The sequence below is a fragment of the Ovis canadensis genome, chromosome 8, assembly GCF_042477335.2.
Source record: "Ovis canadensis isolate MfBH-ARS-UI-01 breed Bighorn chromosome 8, ARS-UI_OviCan_v2, whole genome shotgun sequence".
In the NCBI taxonomy this organism is placed as follows: domain Eukaryota; kingdom Metazoa; phylum Chordata; class Mammalia; order Artiodactyla; family Bovidae; genus Ovis; species Ovis canadensis.
The window spans coordinates 78,627,023-78,647,011 of NC_091252.1; the positions used below are offsets into that span (position 1 = coordinate 78,627,023).

Here is a 19,989-nt window from a genome sequence, read left to right on the forward strand (position 1 = left end):
GGATGAACCTAGAGGCTGTTATACAGAGTGAAGGAAGTCAGAAAGAGGAAAGCAAGTATCGTATATTAGCGCGTATATATGGAATCTAGAAAAATGGAATTGATGAACCTATTTGTAAGGAAGGAATGGAGATGCAGATACGGAGTATGAACTTGTAGACACAATGGGGGAAGGAGAAAGTGGGACGAATGGAGAAAGTGGTATTGACATATGTACACTGCTGTGTGTAAGACAGATAGCTGGTGAGAAGTTGCTCTATCACCAGGTTCTAAGTACAAGAAAATCATGTTCCAGTTTAGCTATGGCTCAAAATTATGTCCATTAAGTTACTGTTGGCTGTTGAATAGGTGGGAGTTAGAGACCCTCATGCAGGAGAAAAACCTGTGTATAATTTTATAGTTGGTCTTTCGTATCTGAGGTTCCTCATCTGTGTACACACCCAACCACAGATCATGTAGTAGCATGGTATTTACTATTGAAAAAAATCCATGTATAAGTGGAACCATGCAGTTCAAACCTGTGCTGTTCAAGGGTCAACTCTATTTTTAAGCATAAGAATATTTTGTTTCCTAATAGAAACTTAAGGTGATAACTTTGTGAAGAAAGTAATGGTTGTATTTAATTTGTTACCTGAGTAATTGAGAACTGTAAGGTACTTCTTAATTTCTTAATGTAATAAATTACAGTACCATTTCTGACTTTTTAAAAATTTCATACTCGTCCAAAGGGCAGAAGCGTGTATCTAAAACAACACTCTTGTTTCATGTTACACACTTTAGGTCCCAGGAGACACGCATAAGACCACTAATATGTGTATGCATCCTCAGCTTTACTAGATAATGCCATTATTTCCAAAGTGATTGAACCAAAATATACTCCCTTTAGCATTGTTCCACACCATCTTCCTCACTTGGTATTGTCAGAGTTTTCTGTATCATTAATGAATTTTAAAATGTCTCAGGGACCTTTCATTTTTTATGAGATTTTACATTGTCACTTAAGTTGATTACTGGTAGGACCCTTCCAGCACTAGCTTCATACTATCTCAAGCTATAAGGACCCAGGGATTTTATAATACTCTTAACAAAGAGGTAAAATGTTATGAAGTCATAGATGAACTAGTAGAGAATAGAAGTGAAAAGAATGGTTCATCATACCTTTTATGCTCTGCAGCAGTTAACTTTAAAGTGAAATAGTAAATTAATGTGGTAGAATAGTGGCCAGTTTGGGCTTAAAATGGAAAATGGTGTCTGCTAGGGAGTAAGATCTTTCAGAGCCCATCTAGAAGCTTTTGTCTAGGAAGACCCTATTTCTGAAGCCAGCGTCTTGACACGGCAAATCAGTTTCATAAGTATTTTAACCATTCTGTTTCCTGCCAAGTATTTATCTACGATTATGCAGACATAGTGTTTGTGTAGACTCAGTGTTAGACCAAAATTAATAGATTGGTAAGTATTTAAAGCAGAAACATCTATGGACAGGGACCATGTTTTTCTAATGGGCTTAATTAATACAATGTTACCTGCAGATGTATGTGCTCTTAATGCATATAGTTTAGCTTGTTATATATAGATTGTGCATATGTTATGTATGATTATCTGATTTTATGTCATCAGTTGTGGCTCAGACAGTAAAGAATCTGCCTGCAATGCAGGAGACCTGGGTTTAACATCTGGGTCAGGAAGATCCTGTGGAGAAGGGAATGGCAACCTTCTCCAGTATTCCTGCCTGGAAAATATCCATGGAGAGAGCAACCTGGCTGGCTACAGTCTGTGGGGTCACAAAGAGTTGGACATGACTGAATAGCTAACACTTTCATGTCATAACTTAGGATCTGGTTTGATCTTAATTCAGTTCCTTTTATTTAGATTTCAGAATTATCTAGTTCTTTAACTAATGATTATGTTTGGCACTTAATAATATTTTACTGCACAAGTAAACATTTAGTTGGATAAAGCCAATTTTGCAGTGTTAGAAAGTTAATGCATTTTGAAACAAATTTGTGTTATTAAAGATACAACATCTTTTTTCTTTAAATAATTGTTCACCACTGTTCCTGTGCATTTAGTAAATGCAGATGCCACTAAGTTAGAGCCTAGACACTTCTAGGTACATTCACATTTGCTCACAGCATGCAATCATTTAATAGTCTGTGTTGCTGCATTAGTAGTTTACTGTTTTGTATGTAGTAATCAATAAATATTTGTTAAATGAATCAATAGTGTGTTTAATTCAGTATTAAAATTATTCATGCTAATATTAATAGTTGAAAAAAATCTTTAGGCTTGTAAAAAGTTTGGGGTAGCTTCTAATGTCAGTGGAGCACAGGAAATACCCAAGGGGAATTTTCTGTCGTTATTTGCGGATTAGAATGGGATCCCCAGAAAGAACCCTGCAGTGCTCTTATCAGGATGTTGCTAGAATATGGAATGATTGCACCCATTATTTGTGAAGCGCATGCAATGCTTTCTTTAGACGACTGCTCTCCTTGCTACTTATTGAAAACAATTTTGTGATGTTTGTAAACAAATTTTGTGGACAAGATTTCCTTTCCAAAGCAGCTTATCTAAGTGCATCATTTCTGACTGAAAAGCTTGTTTTTCTTTCTATCTGAATAGATTGCTTGCCAGTGGTGACTTACAGCTGATTTCATCGATTTTCAGTAATGAGATAGAGCAGTATGAGGTAAATGTCTATGTACATGGGCAAAGACTCTAAATCACATTCTGAAAACCACGGGCTTGATGATGTAATGAGTCCATCTCGTCAAAAATGTTTGTGGTGAAGATTCCTTGAAAATACTTGGGTTTGAAGCACATCACTTAAATGGAAGATTTAGAAAAATAAGACTTACAGTCATTAGAGTGAGAGAACCATTTTGGCTTGTTCAGGCTAACTCTCTCCAAGGGCAGTGGCGGAAGATTCACCAGGCAGTACGTCTGATGGAAATAGTCTCAGAGGATGAAGGAGGCAGAAAGAGCTTGTGGTACCTTTTAATGCATTGGTTTCTCTACAGAGAAGCATTCAAACATGTAACTAATGATGGCTTCCATGTAACTGATGGGCTCCATTCTGTAGAATTGCCAGAGATGTTCAGATGTCTCCAGCAAGGAAGGCACTGGAAGCACGTGTGAAGAAATTCTTGCCGAATTCACTCATCTGATTTCATACAGAGTCACTGTTCCTTGGTGCCAAACTACTGTTGGCATTCACTCTTGATCTTGATAATAAGAAGGAGTTATGCACTATTAAAAAGTAAGGCATGTGTGGAATGAAGGGGGAGTCCCTTAGAAGATTGTGTTTTATGGTACTGCTGTTTTGTAGCTCTTATATTCTTTCAACATGGTATTTTACTCCTTCAGATTCACTCTTCATTGAATACATTTATTGCCATGGATTTGTTTTGAGCAAGAACTACATTGAAAGTTTTATGAACTGAAAACAAAATAACTGTTTATGCTATACAGTGCCACAGCTTCCCTGATAGCTCAGTTGGTAAAGAATCCACCTGCAATGCAGGAGACCCCAGTTCGATTCCTTGGTCAGGAAGATCCCCTGGAGAAAGGAGAGGCTACCCACTCCGGTATTCTTGGGTTTCCCCTGTGGCTCAGCTGGTAAAGAATCTGCTTGCAATGCAGGAGACCTGGGTTCGATTCCTGGGTTAGGAAGATCCCCTGGAGAAGGGAAAGTCTACCCACTCCAGTATTCTGGCCTGGAGAATTCCATGGACTATACAGTCCATGGTGTCGCAAAGAGTCAGACATGACTGAGTGACTTTCACTATTCACTATACAGTGCCACATGATGCATGAGAAACTGAAAGGCCTTCAGCTCACACCATTTCTCCAAATGTGTTGTTCACCCTCCTGCACAGGAGAAATTACACAAACACAACACGTGCCGTGTATGTTATATGGTCACGTTCCATCTGTCTGTCTATCTATTCCATTCTTTCCTGGTTTACTGGAGTTTACATAGTTATTCTCTGATTACTGAAGAGCTTAGATAGAGTTTTCACTTCTTCTTTATCATCTCCCCTTTAATTAATGCTCTTGTCCTCATATAGAGGACTCCTCCAGGCCTTCCCTTATGACACCTATAAATCTCACTGCCTTCTTTCCATCTGTTCTCTCCACAGTTTTCCTTCATTCCATGATTCACATCACTCCAATTTCATTGCCACCCCTCAGAGTTCCATCTTCTTGTTTCCTCTGTCTGCTGTGTCTAAAAACTAACTTTAAAATAAGCAGAATATTCAAAACAAGCATTATGGTACTCTTTGCATTGATCTTATGAAAGTGAAATATGAACAAAATGCAGTATGTTGATTTATAAGGAATCTTATTCCCAAAGGTCAAGACAGCTTTACTGGTCTTAAAGTTCATACAAATAATGACTCCATTTCTTGCTTATACTACTTTTCCTATTTTGGTGCATCCTTGGTTCTTGCCTGAGTTTGGCCAATTATTCAGAAGTGTAAAAATTAGCAACTGAAGTAATGACATAACCTGATATAGAGACTATAGCTTTGGTGCAATTACATGTAATTGGGGATATTGAAGTTGACCTAGTGAAATGAAATAAAATCCATTCTCGATAAACTATGTCCTATATGTTTGGGAATAAATGTTAGAAGTCTAATGAATTTACCCTCTAGTACAAACAGAATTGTAATAGTTTAGTGCATTCCAGAGAAAAAGGAAAATAATGTTAATTTAATAAAGATACTCATGTCAAGAAAGATGAAGACATGAATGGAATTTGGGTACATTTCCACACTTGTGGAAGTGAATCCTAAACATAAAATGACTCAGTAAATAAGTTGTGATTTTCTGCCAGGGAGAGTTGAGGAGCTGGATGGAAGATGCAGAATGAATTAAACAGTAGAGAACATTCTAGAGGAATAAATGCTGGAATGACTGCAAAATATCCTGGGATTTTTTTCCCCATTCTGATAGATTTCTATTTTTATTTTTTGGAGAGATATGATACATTTGACCACTTCATTTCTACACGTGATACAAAATAATAAGATCAAGCAGCCTGCTAAGAACTCAAAGCCAGATGGTGTATATGTATGTCATGCTGAGCTGATGGTTTGAAAATGCCAGCTCTGCAGAATGGCTGGAGCTGAATAACGCTTCAAGGGAATCCTACTTAAGATTCACTTGTGCATCTTCATGTGACTTTTACATTCTTAACTTCATGAATTTTAAGTTGCTGTGGACAGCATGATACATATAGGCAGCAGAGTGAAATGTTTCTAATGTGATTTGTTAGCTGTCAGCGCAAGTCAGATTTTAACAAAGTGGCAGAAATATAAATGGTTTAACAATATTGACTAACTGCTTCTTAAATGAACAAATAACCAAAAGTCAATCCTTGCTTCTCTGCAGGAAATGATGGACTGTTCCATAATTTTTAGGTATTATCTTTTGAGTATTAGCCAGTGTGAGTTAAAAGAAAGATAGCAATACCCAACATCCCTCTGTGTCTCCTGATGTTTGGAAATTGGGAGAAAATTGTTTTGTGGTATCTCCTCTCTTTGATTTCCACATTCTTTGGGGAAGTCTTCCACAGCAGCCGTATTGTGGTCATAAGCTGTGGAGAGCCACTGGAGAGACCTCCAGACAGTGACAGGGTGGCCACCAGGTAGTGGTGAGGGGACTGCTATGTTAGGCAACACCAGTGGTTAAGAAGAGGAGTCAGCTGTAGAGATGTATAAGATTTCATAATACCATTAATCTTCTAAATTGGGCAAAATGTTTATATTTGCAGAACTTTTGTTTTTCTCTTCTGGAATATGAGATTCTATTTCTCTCCTTTCATTTGCACTTTAAATCTTCATAAAAACATCTGTTATCCAAGAACAAGTGAATCATTTATTTATTTTAAAAAAGCTTATTGAGCAATTTAAACCTTTGTTAAATCAGTTTTTGCTCCCTCCATTTTGAAGCTCAACTATGGTAGTACACATTTAAGATCATTATGCCTTCTTAGTGAACTGATGCCTTTATCATGATTTATTTTTGGTAATATCACTTATCTTGAAACCTTCTTTTGATATTAATATAGCTATTCCATCTTTCTTATGATTAGTGTTCATATCCATTTGCTTTTAACAAACCCACATCTTTATACTTGAAGTGCTCTTTGTTTTCTGAATTCAATCTGTCAATCTCTGCTTTTTAATTGGAAGCTTTAAACCATTTTTATTTAATGTAATTATAGGCATTGTTGGATTAAAGTCTGCCGTCTTACTTTTTTTCTCTGTGTCATCTGTTCTTTGTTTCTTTTCCCCAGTTTCTGACTTCTTTTAGATTACTTGGATATTGTTACTATTTCATTTTATTTCCAGTATTTGTTTATTATTTACAGTGGATAGAATTTCTAAATTGGCCCCCAAAGATGTCCCACTCTAATCCTGGGAACCTGTGAATGAATGAGCTACAACTCCTCTGATTACACTGATATACAAATAGTTGACCTTAAGAAAGAATATTATCCATGTGGGCCTGATCTTATTATCACATGAGCTCTTAAAGTTAGAAAGCTTTTTCAGGCCAGAAGAGGAAAACAGAAGAGAGATTTAAGAAGATCTAAAGCATAAAGAGTAATTGATATTCTGGATTTGAGTATGGAGGTAGCCATCGTACATGGATTGGAGAGCAGATACAAGGAGCTGAGAGTGACTCTGGCTGGCAGAGAATGTGAGCTTCGGTTTTACAGTGTAAAAAAGCTAAAGCTCAAGGCTTGAAAGTAGATCCTTTTCCTGAGCCTCCAAATAAGAGCCCAACTTGGTCAACACTGTAAGTTTGCTATTGTGGTACCCTGAGCATAGAAGCCAGACTTACTTACCTAGACTTCTGACCTAAAGAACTGTAAACTAATAATTTGTGTGTTAAGCTACTAAGTTTGTGGTTATTTGTCTTTCAGCACAGGAAACCAATACACTAGCTAAAGATCTCCATTTTGTTCTTTGAGAGGTTGCTCTGCTGCTGCTGCTGCTGCTAAGTCGCTTCAGTCGTGTCCGACTCTGTGTGACCCCATGGACGGCAGCCCACCGGGCTTCCCCATTCCTGGGATTCTCCAGGCAAGAACACTGGAGTGGGCTGCCATTTCCTTCTCCAAGAGAAGGTTGCTCTAGGATTTATAATATGCATGTTTAACTTGTCACTGTTCTGCCAAATAATGTTATACCACTTTATATGTAACTAAGAATTCAACAGCAGTATGCCTTCCATTCCTCCCTTCTTATCTTTCTTGCTATGATTGTCATAATTTTATTGCCAAATATGTTTAAAACCTTACAATATGTTGTTATATTTTTGCCTTAAGTAGTCATTTATCTTTAAAAATAAAACAGAAGGTAAATTTTTTATGTTTATCCACATATTTACTATTTTAGCAATTGTCATTGTTTAGTTTAAAGTTGAAGTTATATTTGGTATCATAGTCTCAATTCCTTTTACATTTCTTTTAGTGAAAGTCTGTTGGCACTATTTGTCTGTTTGTCTGAAAAAGTCTTTCACCTTTGACGGTTTTCCCCTTTAAGAACTTTAAAAATGTCATTTTGCTTTTTTCTGGCTTGTTTTGTTTTAGAAGTCTGAGATACTTTTAATCTTCATTTTTCTGTACACGATGCCATTTTCTGCAGTGACTGTTGAGGCTTCCTCTTTTTCACAGAGTTTCAGCATTTTATTGCACTATGCTTATGTAGTTTTCTTTGTACGTGCTCCATTTTTTAGGTTCTTGTACATGTGGGTTTATAGTTTTCAATAACTTAGGAAAAACATCAGCCATTATTTCTTCACATATTCTTTCTACATCACCTTTTGCTTCTTCAGGGCTCTAATACATGTATATTAGATTGCTTGATATTTTCTCACAGTTCACTGTTCAGTTCAGTTCAGTCGCTCAGTTGTGTCCGACTCTTTGTGACCCCATGAACCGCAGCATGCCAGGCCTCCCTGTCCGTCAGCAACTCCTAGAGTTCACCCAAACCATGTCCATTGAGTCGGTAATGCCATCCAACCATCTCATCGTCTGTCATCCCCTTCTCCTCCTGCCCCCAATCCCTTCGAGCATCAGGGTCTTTTCAAATGAGTCAGCTCTTCGCATCAGGTGGCCAAAGTATTGGAGTTTCAGCTTCAGCATCAGTCCATCCAATGAACACCCAGGACTGATCTCCTTTAGGATGGACTAGTTGGATCTCCTTGCAGTCCAAGGGACTCTCAAGAGTCTTTGGTACTGTTAACTTTTACAGTCTTTTTTTCTTTCTTTGATTCATTTTGGATAGTTTATTTTTGCTGTGTATTCAGTTTTAAATCTTCTCTTCTGTAGTGGCTAATCTATTATTCCCATGCAGTGACTTTTTAATTTCAGGTAATATCTTCTTCACTTTAATATACAGTTTGATTCTTTACATTTTTTTCCTCTCATTGTTTTCACTTAACTTCTTAATTTAATTTAGTTGTTTAATGTTCTTGTATTCTAATTCCAATATTTCTGTCATTTCTATACCTATTTTTATTTAATTCATTTTCTCCTGGTTAAAGGACTTTCTGTTTCTCGGCCTGTCTAGTAATTTTTGATTGGATGTTGGATATTGTTAAATGTTTGGATTTTGTTCTCCTCCTTTAAGGAGTATAGAATTTTATATTTGCAAGTATTTTAGTTATTCATAGATCAGCCTGATTGTTTTTTCTTTGAGGCTTGTTTTTAAATATTGTTGGATTAGATCTAAAGTCACCTTTATTCCAGGGCCATTTTAGCACTGCTGTTTAAGTATTAAGTGTCTTCGGTCTCTACTGAATGCCTGTTGTAGTCTATAAGGCTTCTCTGTTTGGTAAGAACTTGAATACCTGTATATCCTAATTGGGCTCTTGAGAATGTGTTTATGGGGGGTAGAATTCTCAAATGACCCTCAGTGATACTCATATTTACATAATCTCCTTGCACTGGGTTTTGAATGATCCTGTGAGTATGATCACTCCTTTAATTATATTACTTTATATGGCCAAGGAGAATTATCCACAGTGGGCCTGATCTCATCATGTGAGCCCTTTAGAAAACAGGTTTCTCTGGCTGATTACAGAGGGAAAAAGCCAAATATATGAAAAATTGATTTCTATATTTAGTACAAATGTCTAGTTTATGGTAGGAGACAAATATGGTACCTGTTACTTGACCATGGAATTTTAAAATTCACCTAATTCACTTGAGTTGGAGCTCACTAAATTCTGCTACTATTAGCTGATCTTTAAAACTAGAGGAAACTGATTTGGAAGGAAGGAAATTAAAAGAAGCTAGTTAACTATATTCCAAAAGTAAGAAAACCAGGCTTTTACAAGTTATTTGGAAATGTTTCATAATAATGAAATATATAGAGAAGACTATAATAAACTTCCGTATACCAATAATCAACTTAAGAAATAAAATACTGATATAGTTGCGGCCCTTCTGTCCTTCCTTCAATCTCATCCTCCTCGTAGAGGTACTTAATTTTAGTGTTATTAATTCCATTTTACCTCATATGCATGCATCTTTTAATTTATCTTTACATTTTTTGACATTTGTTTTAATGGTATCAATATGCAGCATTTTTTGTTTCCTTTTTTGTTTGTTTAATATTTTGTTGTGAGACTGAAAAATTGATGTGTGCTTAGAATTCCATTGTATGACTGTAGCATGATTTATCTAGTCAACTATTAAGAGATTTTAGATTGTATTCATTTATTGAAGCAGTGAATGCTGAAATTAACTTTCTTGTAGATGTGACTTCATAGTGAAGTCACTAGATAAAAGAGTAAATGAATTTTTAGATCACTAGCCACTAACAGTTTTTCTTCAAAGTGGTTTCCCCAATTTTCATTCCTACCATAAGAATTCTGGTTATTCTCCATCCATATAACCCTTGGTACTGTCAGAATTAAATTACAGTAGTCAATAGTTAGATGGATGAGAAAAATGCTATCTCATTGTGATCTAAATTTGCATTTCTCTGATTATTGATAAGGGAGGACACTTTTTAATATGTTCACTACCAGATTGTAATAGAGATTATTATTCTCCAATATTATTCCCCAATTTCCAAACCCTATTAGGGTTGACATAAAGGTCTAACATCTAAAGTCATTAAGATGTATGGTGGAAAATTTTCCCAAGTGGCAGATTATTCCCTGAGTCATTTAAGTTATTTCTGGTCATCATAGCATGATTCTTGCCAACACTTTTAATTGTGCCATGCTCAATGTGGCAGTCTTAGCTTCTCCCAGTCTGGTTTTTCTGGTTGTAAAAACAAGAAATCTTAAGTCATTGAAGGCAAAAGTAAGCTAAGTTATGAAGAAGAGTAGAACATTATTCTGGCTAAGAATGACTAATAACAACAGGGTTTGCTGATTTCAAAAGAGTGGTGTATTACCTGGTGATGGAATCTTCATATCTGGGAATTTTTCAAGTGGCTTAGATAAAAATTTAACCAGAATGGTTAACAAAACTGAGTGTGTCTGTGCTTTTCCAAGCGATAGAACCAAGTAATTTTGAGGGTCCTTCTCCCTGCTTTGTCCTGTGCCTCAATGAGGAACAGAACTTTCACAGATTCGTTCAACTGCCAAGATGATAATCCACTAAGAAAATTATTTTGTTATGTTTTCTAACCATAATGAACAAAATTGTATCTTGTACAAATACATCATCAGTAAATTATTTCTTGTAAATGGAACTAGAAAAATTCCCCTGAATCTGTTCTTGGTGCTAAATGGGTATGACTTTGAGCCCATGGAATATGTTTTCTGCCCCTTGCATAATTAGAATTACCATCTGCCAAGTTATGTTACGGTATTTTGCTTGCCTTCACTCGTAGCTCTGGATCACCAACACTTTTACCCTCACTTTAGGAATTTCACGAATATCTGGGCTCTAGCATTTCAGTGGTCTCTGTGATGGTCCAAGTAAACATGGCTATGTAAGTAATTCAATTTGTAATTGATTTTGGAATGTACAAGTTGTTGTACATTTTGGGGGAAAATGGGTGAGTAAGTTTACCTTACTTCGGAAAGATCTTATTTCATAAAGATCGAAAACTTCAAACGGAGGTCATTTAGTTCAAGTTTGAAAACAGAAAATTGCTGTGTTTCAGTCTTGATGATTGCATTCAGTTGATTTCTCTGTGACTCAAGGGCTAGAAGCTTTCTACTACTTCCTTTGGTAGAAAAAATTTTGACCCTAAGAATTAAATCATAGGAAGGTTTTTTTTCACATTCAGACTTAATTGTCTCATTTATTATTGATCTTTTTCTTTATCTTTTTCTTTGCACTTTTTAGATGTTTGTTAAATTGCACTAGTCAATGTTACTAAACCACAGATGTGATGTTGTAAAATAAGGGATATGTCATTTTGAGAACAGTTTCTGCTCGCGCATGTTTTACATTTGTCCTTAGCAAAAATGGAAGTAGTGTTTTAACATGGATTTTCTCACCTATGATAGCAAGTTGTAAATATCCGAGCCTTTCTCTTTTTTCAGGGCCAGGTCTTTAAATGTGCTTCTCATCCTCTTACCCTGTGTCATATTGTAGAGGTATAGCTGGTTTGCTCTTCTCCAGGTTGGGTCTCTTTCGATCTTATTGACTTAGTATGAATCATTGTCTCCCTCCAGGTTATCCAAGCTGTCTTTTTTGGCATCTGTGTGCTGACCGATCTTTCCAGCCTTCTGACTAGAGGAAGTGGGAACCAAGAACAGGAAAGACAGCTCAAGAAGCTCATCTCTCTCCGGGACTGGATGCTGGCTGTATTGGCCTTTCCTGTTGGGGTTGTGAGTATGATGTAAATTGTATTTAACCACAAAAGAAATGGGTCTTATATTAGGCTTCTCAGAGGGAAAACAGGGCTAGTTACAGGCTTCTGCACTGGGGCTGCCATAGCACAGCACCACAGACTGAGTGGCTTAAACAACAGAAATTTAGTTTTTCCCATTTCTAGAGGCTGCTAGTCTGATATCCAGGTGTCCGCAGGGTTGATTTTTTCGGAGGTCTCTCTCCTTGGCTTGCAAATGGCTTCCTTTGCCTGTATCTTCATATGCTTTTTCCTCTGTGTATCCCTGTCCCAATCTCCCCTTCTTAGAAGGACACAGTCATACTGGACCTCAATGATATCATTTAATCTCACTTGCCTCGTTAAAGACGTTGCCTCTGAATACAGTCACGTTCCAAGATACTGAGAGTTAGGACTCCAACATAGGAATTTTAGGGGGATACAGTTTAACCTGTAACGGTTTCTTAAGCAGCCCAGACTTAAAACGTATGGCTCTGTGATCATTCTTGTATTTTTGAACTTGGGAGAGGAAGTCAGTAATAGCTCATACTTCTTCACTTACTCAGTGGTGCCATTAACTCATATCACTTAAGTAAATGCTGCTTAATGTTTGATTCTACTCTGGCTTCATTGATTCCATTGTTTTCAGTTAGATTCCCTCCCTAGGTTAACTTCCTTCACTGGTCTGTTAATCGCCCTTCATCTCTACATAGAGGGCCAGGGCACCATGAGATTCTATGTATTTTAACCTGTGAAGAGCCAGAAGAATGAGAGAACACTTGTAAATTGTGATAACAAGTAAGAGCATTTTGTGTAATTCAAATACAGAACTTTCATCGGCCACCTGATAGGAATCAGGTGGAGAAATAGAAACCTGTGTACCAAGTCCAAGGGCCTTTGTAGGCAGAGTCAGAAAGATGCTTTTTAAATCCTTCCAATGGCTCTTACTCATATTTGCCACATTTATACCTGGCTGAAGCCTCTATACACTTGTTCTAAGACCAGTTAGTGGGCACCAAGACTATTACTGAATTGCTTTTTCTACATACTGAGTTGTGTCTTCTTGGAATGAAGTAATCCTTAGCTCTTAACAATAGGCCAAGGAAAGTAGTATGATACGGTTGTATGTCTCCTCATTCATCCTTACCCTCTGAAAATCTAGATGGATGCTCAGATTAAAGCCATCTAACAGATCTCTCAAAATTGTTTGCTTAACATAACAGAGTTAAATACCTTATATATTATTTAATATTTCCTTCTTTAGACTTGCCTTATAAAATTCAAACACCTTCTATGAGAATACTTATCTAAGAGAAATTTTCCATTGCCATAAACTGTAAAGACCTACACTTTCTACTTGAAAGGATTATCTAGAAAATCCAAGTTTCTATGTTTTCTGTTACTTTTTACCTGCTTGAAGTGAAAGTGTTAGTCACTCAGTCATGTCTGACTCTTTGCAACCCATGGACCTATCCATCAAATTCTCCAGGCAAAAATACTGGAGTGGGTAGGCATTCCCTTTTCCAGTTTACTGCCTTGGGATTTCTATAGACATGTCACTAATTCTGGAGATCCTCCTTGATTAGAAGGAATACAGTAGTAACACAATACAAAGGCAAATAGAAATACAATATTATCCCTTCCTCTTTGTTCTGCCTGCTTCTGTTATGTGGTGTCAGACTGTGTGTCTGTGAGCTTAAGTTGTGTGTCTTGCTACTCTAATCAAAGGTTCATTGCATATGCCCTCTAGACATTTATGACATTACTTTAGCCTAAAACATTTTATCCTGCTTGAGACTTGAGATATGTGTCCACTTTTAGTATCCTCCTTGAATTTAGTCCATGCATGCTTTGTGATTTGTAAAAAGAATGGGAGTCTTTTTGTTTGCTTGTTTGTTTGATTTGAGTACATCCAATATTTTCTCCCATGTTTTACTATGTTTGTTGTTTTCTCTGTATTTTAAAAGAGAGAGGAAACATCATAATACCTTTATTATGCTCCTTTTTGAACCAAAAGTCATAACATCAGATTTTCATGACATAATGTATGCACCTTTCCTAGTCGATGAACTTCACAGAGGAATATAAAGAATAAATAATGAATCAGAGATGTGCCATTTCACTGATTTCTTTAACTCTAATTTTTTTCTTGCCTGCTAATATGTTATAGTCAATATTTGGGTGATAATTTTCCCTGTTAAAATGAGCCACTTTCCTTTTTATAGTCACTAGCATTCTATTTTTCCTGAGCTTCTTGGAGCCTCCCTCTCCTTCTGCCCCTCTCTTTTTCTGTTTCTGTCTGTCTTTTTAATATAAGGAAGAATCCTGGCCTGTAATCGCCTTGCATTTTCCATTGTTTCTTACTCTGTCATTTGATTTTTTGTGTTTGTTGACCTGATTTCACACTCTAACACACAGAAATTCACTGAGGCCAAAAAACAAAATGATTGATAAATGCCTTCTTCCTAGATTTCACTAATTTTATTATAAAGTCATATTTCAGAGGATATGAATTTGACTCTTTATGACCATTTTTTATATAATTTTAAACTCAGTGGACATAAGTTCGAGCAAACTCCAGGAGACAGTGAAGGACAGGGAAGCCTGGCGTGCTGCAGTTCATGGGGTTGCAGAGTTGGACACAGCTGAGCAATGAAACATTAACAGTCATTTTTATCCATTTTTTTTCATGTAAACATACAGTTTCATGATATTCCCTTGTCTTTCTCTCTACTTCCCAGCTTTCCTTTCAAATGAGCCCTAGTCTCTGCTGTGACCTCAGAGGTTCCCTGCCCTTCTATATCTCCCCCAGCTGCTCATTAGGATCTGGAATTCCACAGTAGTTTCATCACTTAAGACTTTCTTCCTTGTTAGCATATGAGCCCTTCCTGAAGCAGCATCACTGGGAAACACTTGAAGAGGTGTCATCTTTACTCTTCCTGTGACTCCTGGCCTGAGAGGGAGGTAACCAGCCCAAAGGGTTCATTACATCAGACAGATGGAAATAGCAGTGATGCCCAGGACTTGTAGGAATCTGTAGTGTAAGAATGCCTATGTAATGCAAATGACTGGTTATAACATTTGCAATTGAACACCTTGTATCGTGTTGGTTGACACAGTCAAAATGCTAAAGGGAAAATCCCAGCATTCTCCCTGTGCCCAGAAAGCGTGGGACGTGGCTTGAGCCTCTGAAGAAGGAAGATGCAGAAACTCCACTTAGAAGTTGGTGGTCAGTCCCCAGGGCCTCCAGGCTCTGACTGCCAGATGACTGCCAGCCTCACAGAGGACCTCCTTTGCTGCCTTCTCCAGCTTTCTCAGCTCCACACTTTTGTCAACCACAAGTTTGAAGGGGAAAGCAATGTCATTTTTGCTTCTTGCTGCTGTTGCTGCTGCTCCTGCTAAGTCACTTCAGTCGTGTCTAACTCTGTGCAACCCCAGAGATGCCAGCCCACCAGGCTCCCCTGTCCCTGGGATTCTCCAGGCAAGAACCCTGGAGTGGGTTTGCTTGTTGGTGCAGGGCAAAAGGGCTTCCCTTGTCATGCTAGTGGTAAAGAACCCTCTTGACAATGCAGAAGACGTAAGAGACGTGGGTTCGATCTCAGCGTGGGTTGAGAAGATCCCCTGGAGAAGGGCATGGCAAGCCACTCTGGTATTCTTGACTGGAGAATCCCATGCACAGAGGATAGGATCCTGGCAGCCTACAGTCCATAGCGTTCCAAAGAGTTGGACATGAAACTGAAGAGACTTTTAGCACACAAGCCACAAAGGCAGTGGGCCTGAAAAGAGGGCAGAATGGCAGCTGAATGGATCACTTCTGCTCAAAGTTTCCCAAAGAGTCCTCTCCACCCTAAGCTTTTCCGGACATTTCCATTATTTCTGTCTCTCTCACCTCAGCTGCAACTGTGGCAGCAAGAAAGACCTGGGTAGGTTATCTAGGACTTGTATTTTTTCCACTAATGCTTCCTCCAATAACGAGGTTAATTGAGAGCCGACAGTAATTGTTTTGTGTGGGCATGAAGCGCTAAGTATGATTCTGTGACCCATGGACCTGATGCCTCTACTTCATGCAGTCTGTCTCTTTCAAGGATGTATAAAAGTAATGAAGCATTCCAACCCAAGATAATTGAGGTGAAGCTTTGTTTCAGCATAACCTTGAAGAAACCAGGCAGGGTTGCTTGAGTGAACAAAGCATGTATCATCCTGATTTGTGTAGATTCCCATAAATGCAAAGCTGGCCTTGATTAGTGATGCTAATGGCCAGAAACCACCACCACTCCCAAAGCCTTGCAGCTCATTTTTGCAGGGACAACCCCTGAGAGGCTCATCTTACCATGTGCAGTTCATTTCTGAACCCTGTCACCCTTTTAAAGAAGCATTACAAATAATTCTATGACATTATGTGGTCTGGGAGCACTGAAGTTTATTAGGAGCAATCAAACCAAGAATGTCTTTTGTCTCCCGTGAGTTCCGTTGACTTTCATGCTGGCAGATACTCTTCTAGTTAAGAGAATAGGCTAAGGCTTTCAACCAAAAATAAAAAGAAAATAATAGTAGTAAAAAATGAGTATGATGAGTATGAAATTGCCTCTTTCAAAAGTCCTAAATATGTCCCCAACTGTAGGCCTGAGCAGCTCGTTTAATGATGAACAATCATATTTTCCATCAGTTCAAGTCTGTGCATCCCATTTATCCACAGCTGCTCAGCTTTCAGGGTGCACATAATCCGCGCTCACCACCTTCTTGGTACACCTTTGTCCCTGGCCTCACTTAGGTAGCTCTAGACCCAATGTGAGGTTTCTGCTTAACTAACTTTGGCAGGTAGGTGATGATGAAGATGTACCTGTCTAAAAAAAATAGGGAACCATCTGAGAAAGTCCTGTAAATTTGAATCTAGTCTAACCTAGGGTAGGATCCAAGATATTGTGAGCAAACCAGCGTGTGCCTGGATGAGCTTTTCTGTAATTTGAGGTTTTCATTTGAGTTTAGTTTCAGAGCTGTTAAGTAACCCTTTTCTGGTGTTATAATCATGTTTTTATAAAGATTTTATTAAGATTTGACATGGAACAACTTAGTCTAGATCCCTGTAAAACTCACTTTTGCTTATGATGGAAACTGTGTGGTACCTACTTCTTTGGGAAACATGGCAAATGCAAATTGAAATTTTAGATGCATACTCAAAGAAAAAGTATCTAGCAATTATTTTCAAAATGAGATTCTTCAAATTCTTCATTTATTGATACACTAGCTAACTAAGCCATCCTTCAGAAAAAGTTTTTGATGCATATGAATTTAGATTGTCATACTTCTACAATTAAAAAAAAAGTTCATTTCTGATTTTCAGAGGTAAGAGATTAGCTTAAATGGAAAACAAACATTAATGAATATTAGTTACTAATATCAATGTCTGTTAACATAACACAAAGGAAGGAAATTTGATTCCATTTGAGACTGTAAATAAAAGCAAATGTCTTTTCTTCTATTTTGATATTAAGGGAAAACTTGGGATTAAATACACTTAGTATCTCCTGATCCTCTCTTTATTAAATTTTCACACAAGTGCCTGAAATCAAACTTTTCTATTTTTTCTTTAAGCCTTCATTGATGTTTTAAGTTTCTTCCAATGCCCTTTCTAGTCACCTTTGAAGTTAAGAATATAAAAACTGCTAGGTCATATTTTATGGTTAAACCTCATTCTTTGATGTTGAGTCAGTCTCAGGCTTTACCCCTGTGCTGAAATGAGTGTGCATTGAGTGGTGCAAGGGGGAAGGTTTAGAGATGAGGATTCATTCAAGATCAGTAAGCAAAAGGAGCATTTTCCTCCCATTGCAGGAGAAATGCTCAGAAGACAATCATTACCTAACCTAGGTTAGTTGCCTCTGATCACCTTTTTGATAGTCTTTTCAAAAGACCAAGGACGTTATATGACCAGTCAGATATACCTCATAGGGAACTGAGTTGCTTCTTAACCATCTTATATATTGTTCTCTGCTAAATGAAAACCAAAGATTTTCTGCATAGTTGAACCATTTAATTTGTACACATTCATGCTAACACAGCAAAGTCAGCTTGCAAAACAAATTCCTTCAACACAAAATATAACTGAACTTTTAACAAAATTTTACTATTACCCACTCATTTTACTATTACCCACTCATTTATGGAGCATTCAAAGAATGGAAGTTCTATTCAAATCAGTAGTTATTTATGGGTATGTGGAGCTTCCCAGGTAGTGCTAGGAGCCAAGACAGTATTGACTGATTTTGCCTTTCAGGGTCTCACAGTCTAAAGAAGGTAACTTTATATAAGTTATCTCAACAAGTGAATTAAAAGAAGACATGAAGAGTATAACAATACATATAAGTATAGAAGTAGCCTGCAAGGACATGGAAGCAACCTAGATGTCCATCAGCAGATGAATGGATAAGAAAGCTGTGGTACATATACACAATGGAGTATTACTCAGCCATTAAAATGAATACATTTGAATCAGTTCCAATGAGGTGGATGAAACTGGAGCCTATTATACAGAGTGAAGTAAGCCAGAAAGAAAAACACCAATAGAGTATACTAACATATATATGGAATTTAGAAAGATGGTAACAATAACCCTGTATGCGAGACAGCAAAAGAGACACAGATATAGAGAATACTCTTTTGGACTCTGTGAGAGAGGGCGAGGGTGGGAAGATTTGGGAGAATGGCATTGAGACATGTGTAATATCATATATGACATGAATCGCCAGTCCAGGTTCAATGCATGATACTGGATGCTTGGGGTTAGTGCACTGGGATGACCCAGAAGGATGGTATGGGGAAGGAGGAAGGCAGGGTTCAGGATGAGGAACACGTGTACACCCGTGGCAGATTCATGTTGTTGTATGGCAAAACCAATACAATATTGTAAAGTAATTAGCCTCCAATTAAAATAAATAGATTTATATTAATTTTAAAAAAAGAAGTAGCCTAAAAGATGGAGAAGGCAATGGCAGCCCACTCCAGTTCTCTTGACTGGAAAAGCCAATGGATGGAGGAGCCTGGTAGGCTGCGGTCCATGGGATCGCTAAGAGTCAGACACGACTGAGCAACTTCACTTTCACTTTTCACTTTCGTGCGTTGGAGAAGGAAATGACAACCCACTCCAGTGTTCTTGCCTGGAGAATCCCAGGGACGGAGGAGCCTGGTGGGCTGCCATCTGTGGGGTTGCACAGAGTCAGACACGACTGAAGTGACTTAGTAGCAGCAACAGCAACCTGCAAGAAGAAGGAATTTATTTTAGTGAGTAGAAAGTCGTGAAAGACTTCCCAGAAACGATGATATCAGAGCTCTGTTTTGAATAATGACTAAAAACTTACTGGACGTGTAAGTTAGTGATGCTTTCAGCTGTTAGAAGCAGAGTATCACCAGATATTCATCTGGCTCACTTTTTCACATCATTCAAGACTGCTCAAATCATTTCACCTCAGAACGGCTTCCATGAGTAAACTTTATAAATTAGCCCTTGTCGGTCTCTGTCCCCTTAACTTGCTTTGTATTCTCCATCATGATTACTGCTACCAGGCACATTATATGTTTATTCTTTTATTTCTACGGTTTGTCTTCTCTGACTTGGTACATGTTCTGTGAGGTTAGAGAGCTTGTGTGTTTGGCTTACTGCTATAACCCAAGCATCAGAAGCAATGTCTAAATAATTTAGTGTTTTTTGAGTGACTATCCAACCAACTGTGGTTTAAACAATAAATATATTCAGGGTCTCATAAAATAAGAAGTCTGTAAGCAGGAAGTTTTAGGGTAATATGGCTCAGTATTATCTTTTGAGGCTTATGTATTTTCTGTTTTCTACTTCTCTATCTCTGGAGTGCTGACTTTCTTTGAACTTGCTACTTTCAATCTCTGAAGGGCTGATGAACCACCACCTACTGTATGCTTTGCAACCATGTTCAAGGCAGGTAGAGGAAGACACTCTTAAGGGAGCTCTCCTCAAAGGGTTTGTCTTTTCGTCGTACAAGTAACCTTTCTCAGAAGCTCCGTCAGCCAGCGTCCCCATAGGTCTCACTGGTGAGGACTGTCCTGTGGCTCTAGCCAGCTGCATGGAATGCTGGGAAAGCAAGTAGGAGAAGCAAGGAATGAGGTCACCATGAGGGCTTAAATTATTCATGATTTATCTTAATGTGCCTTAT

The 19,989-nt window shown here is 37.8% G+C and overlaps 1 protein-coding gene across 6 annotated transcripts in view; it reads left to right on the top strand.

The window, feature by feature from the left end:
- Nucleotides 1-19,989, top strand: part of AIG1 (androgen induced 1) — a 258,948-nt gene that overhangs the window by 67,571 nt on the left and 171,388 nt on the right. For all 6 annotated transcript variants that reach the window (XM_069598573.1, XM_069598577.1, XM_069598575.1 and 3 more), the window contains one exon: nucleotides 11,658-11,813. In XM_069598573.1, the coding sequence (XP_069454674.1) occupies nucleotides 11,658-11,813 (156 nt within the window). The remainder of the gene's footprint in view (nucleotides 1-11,657; nucleotides 11,814-19,989) is intronic.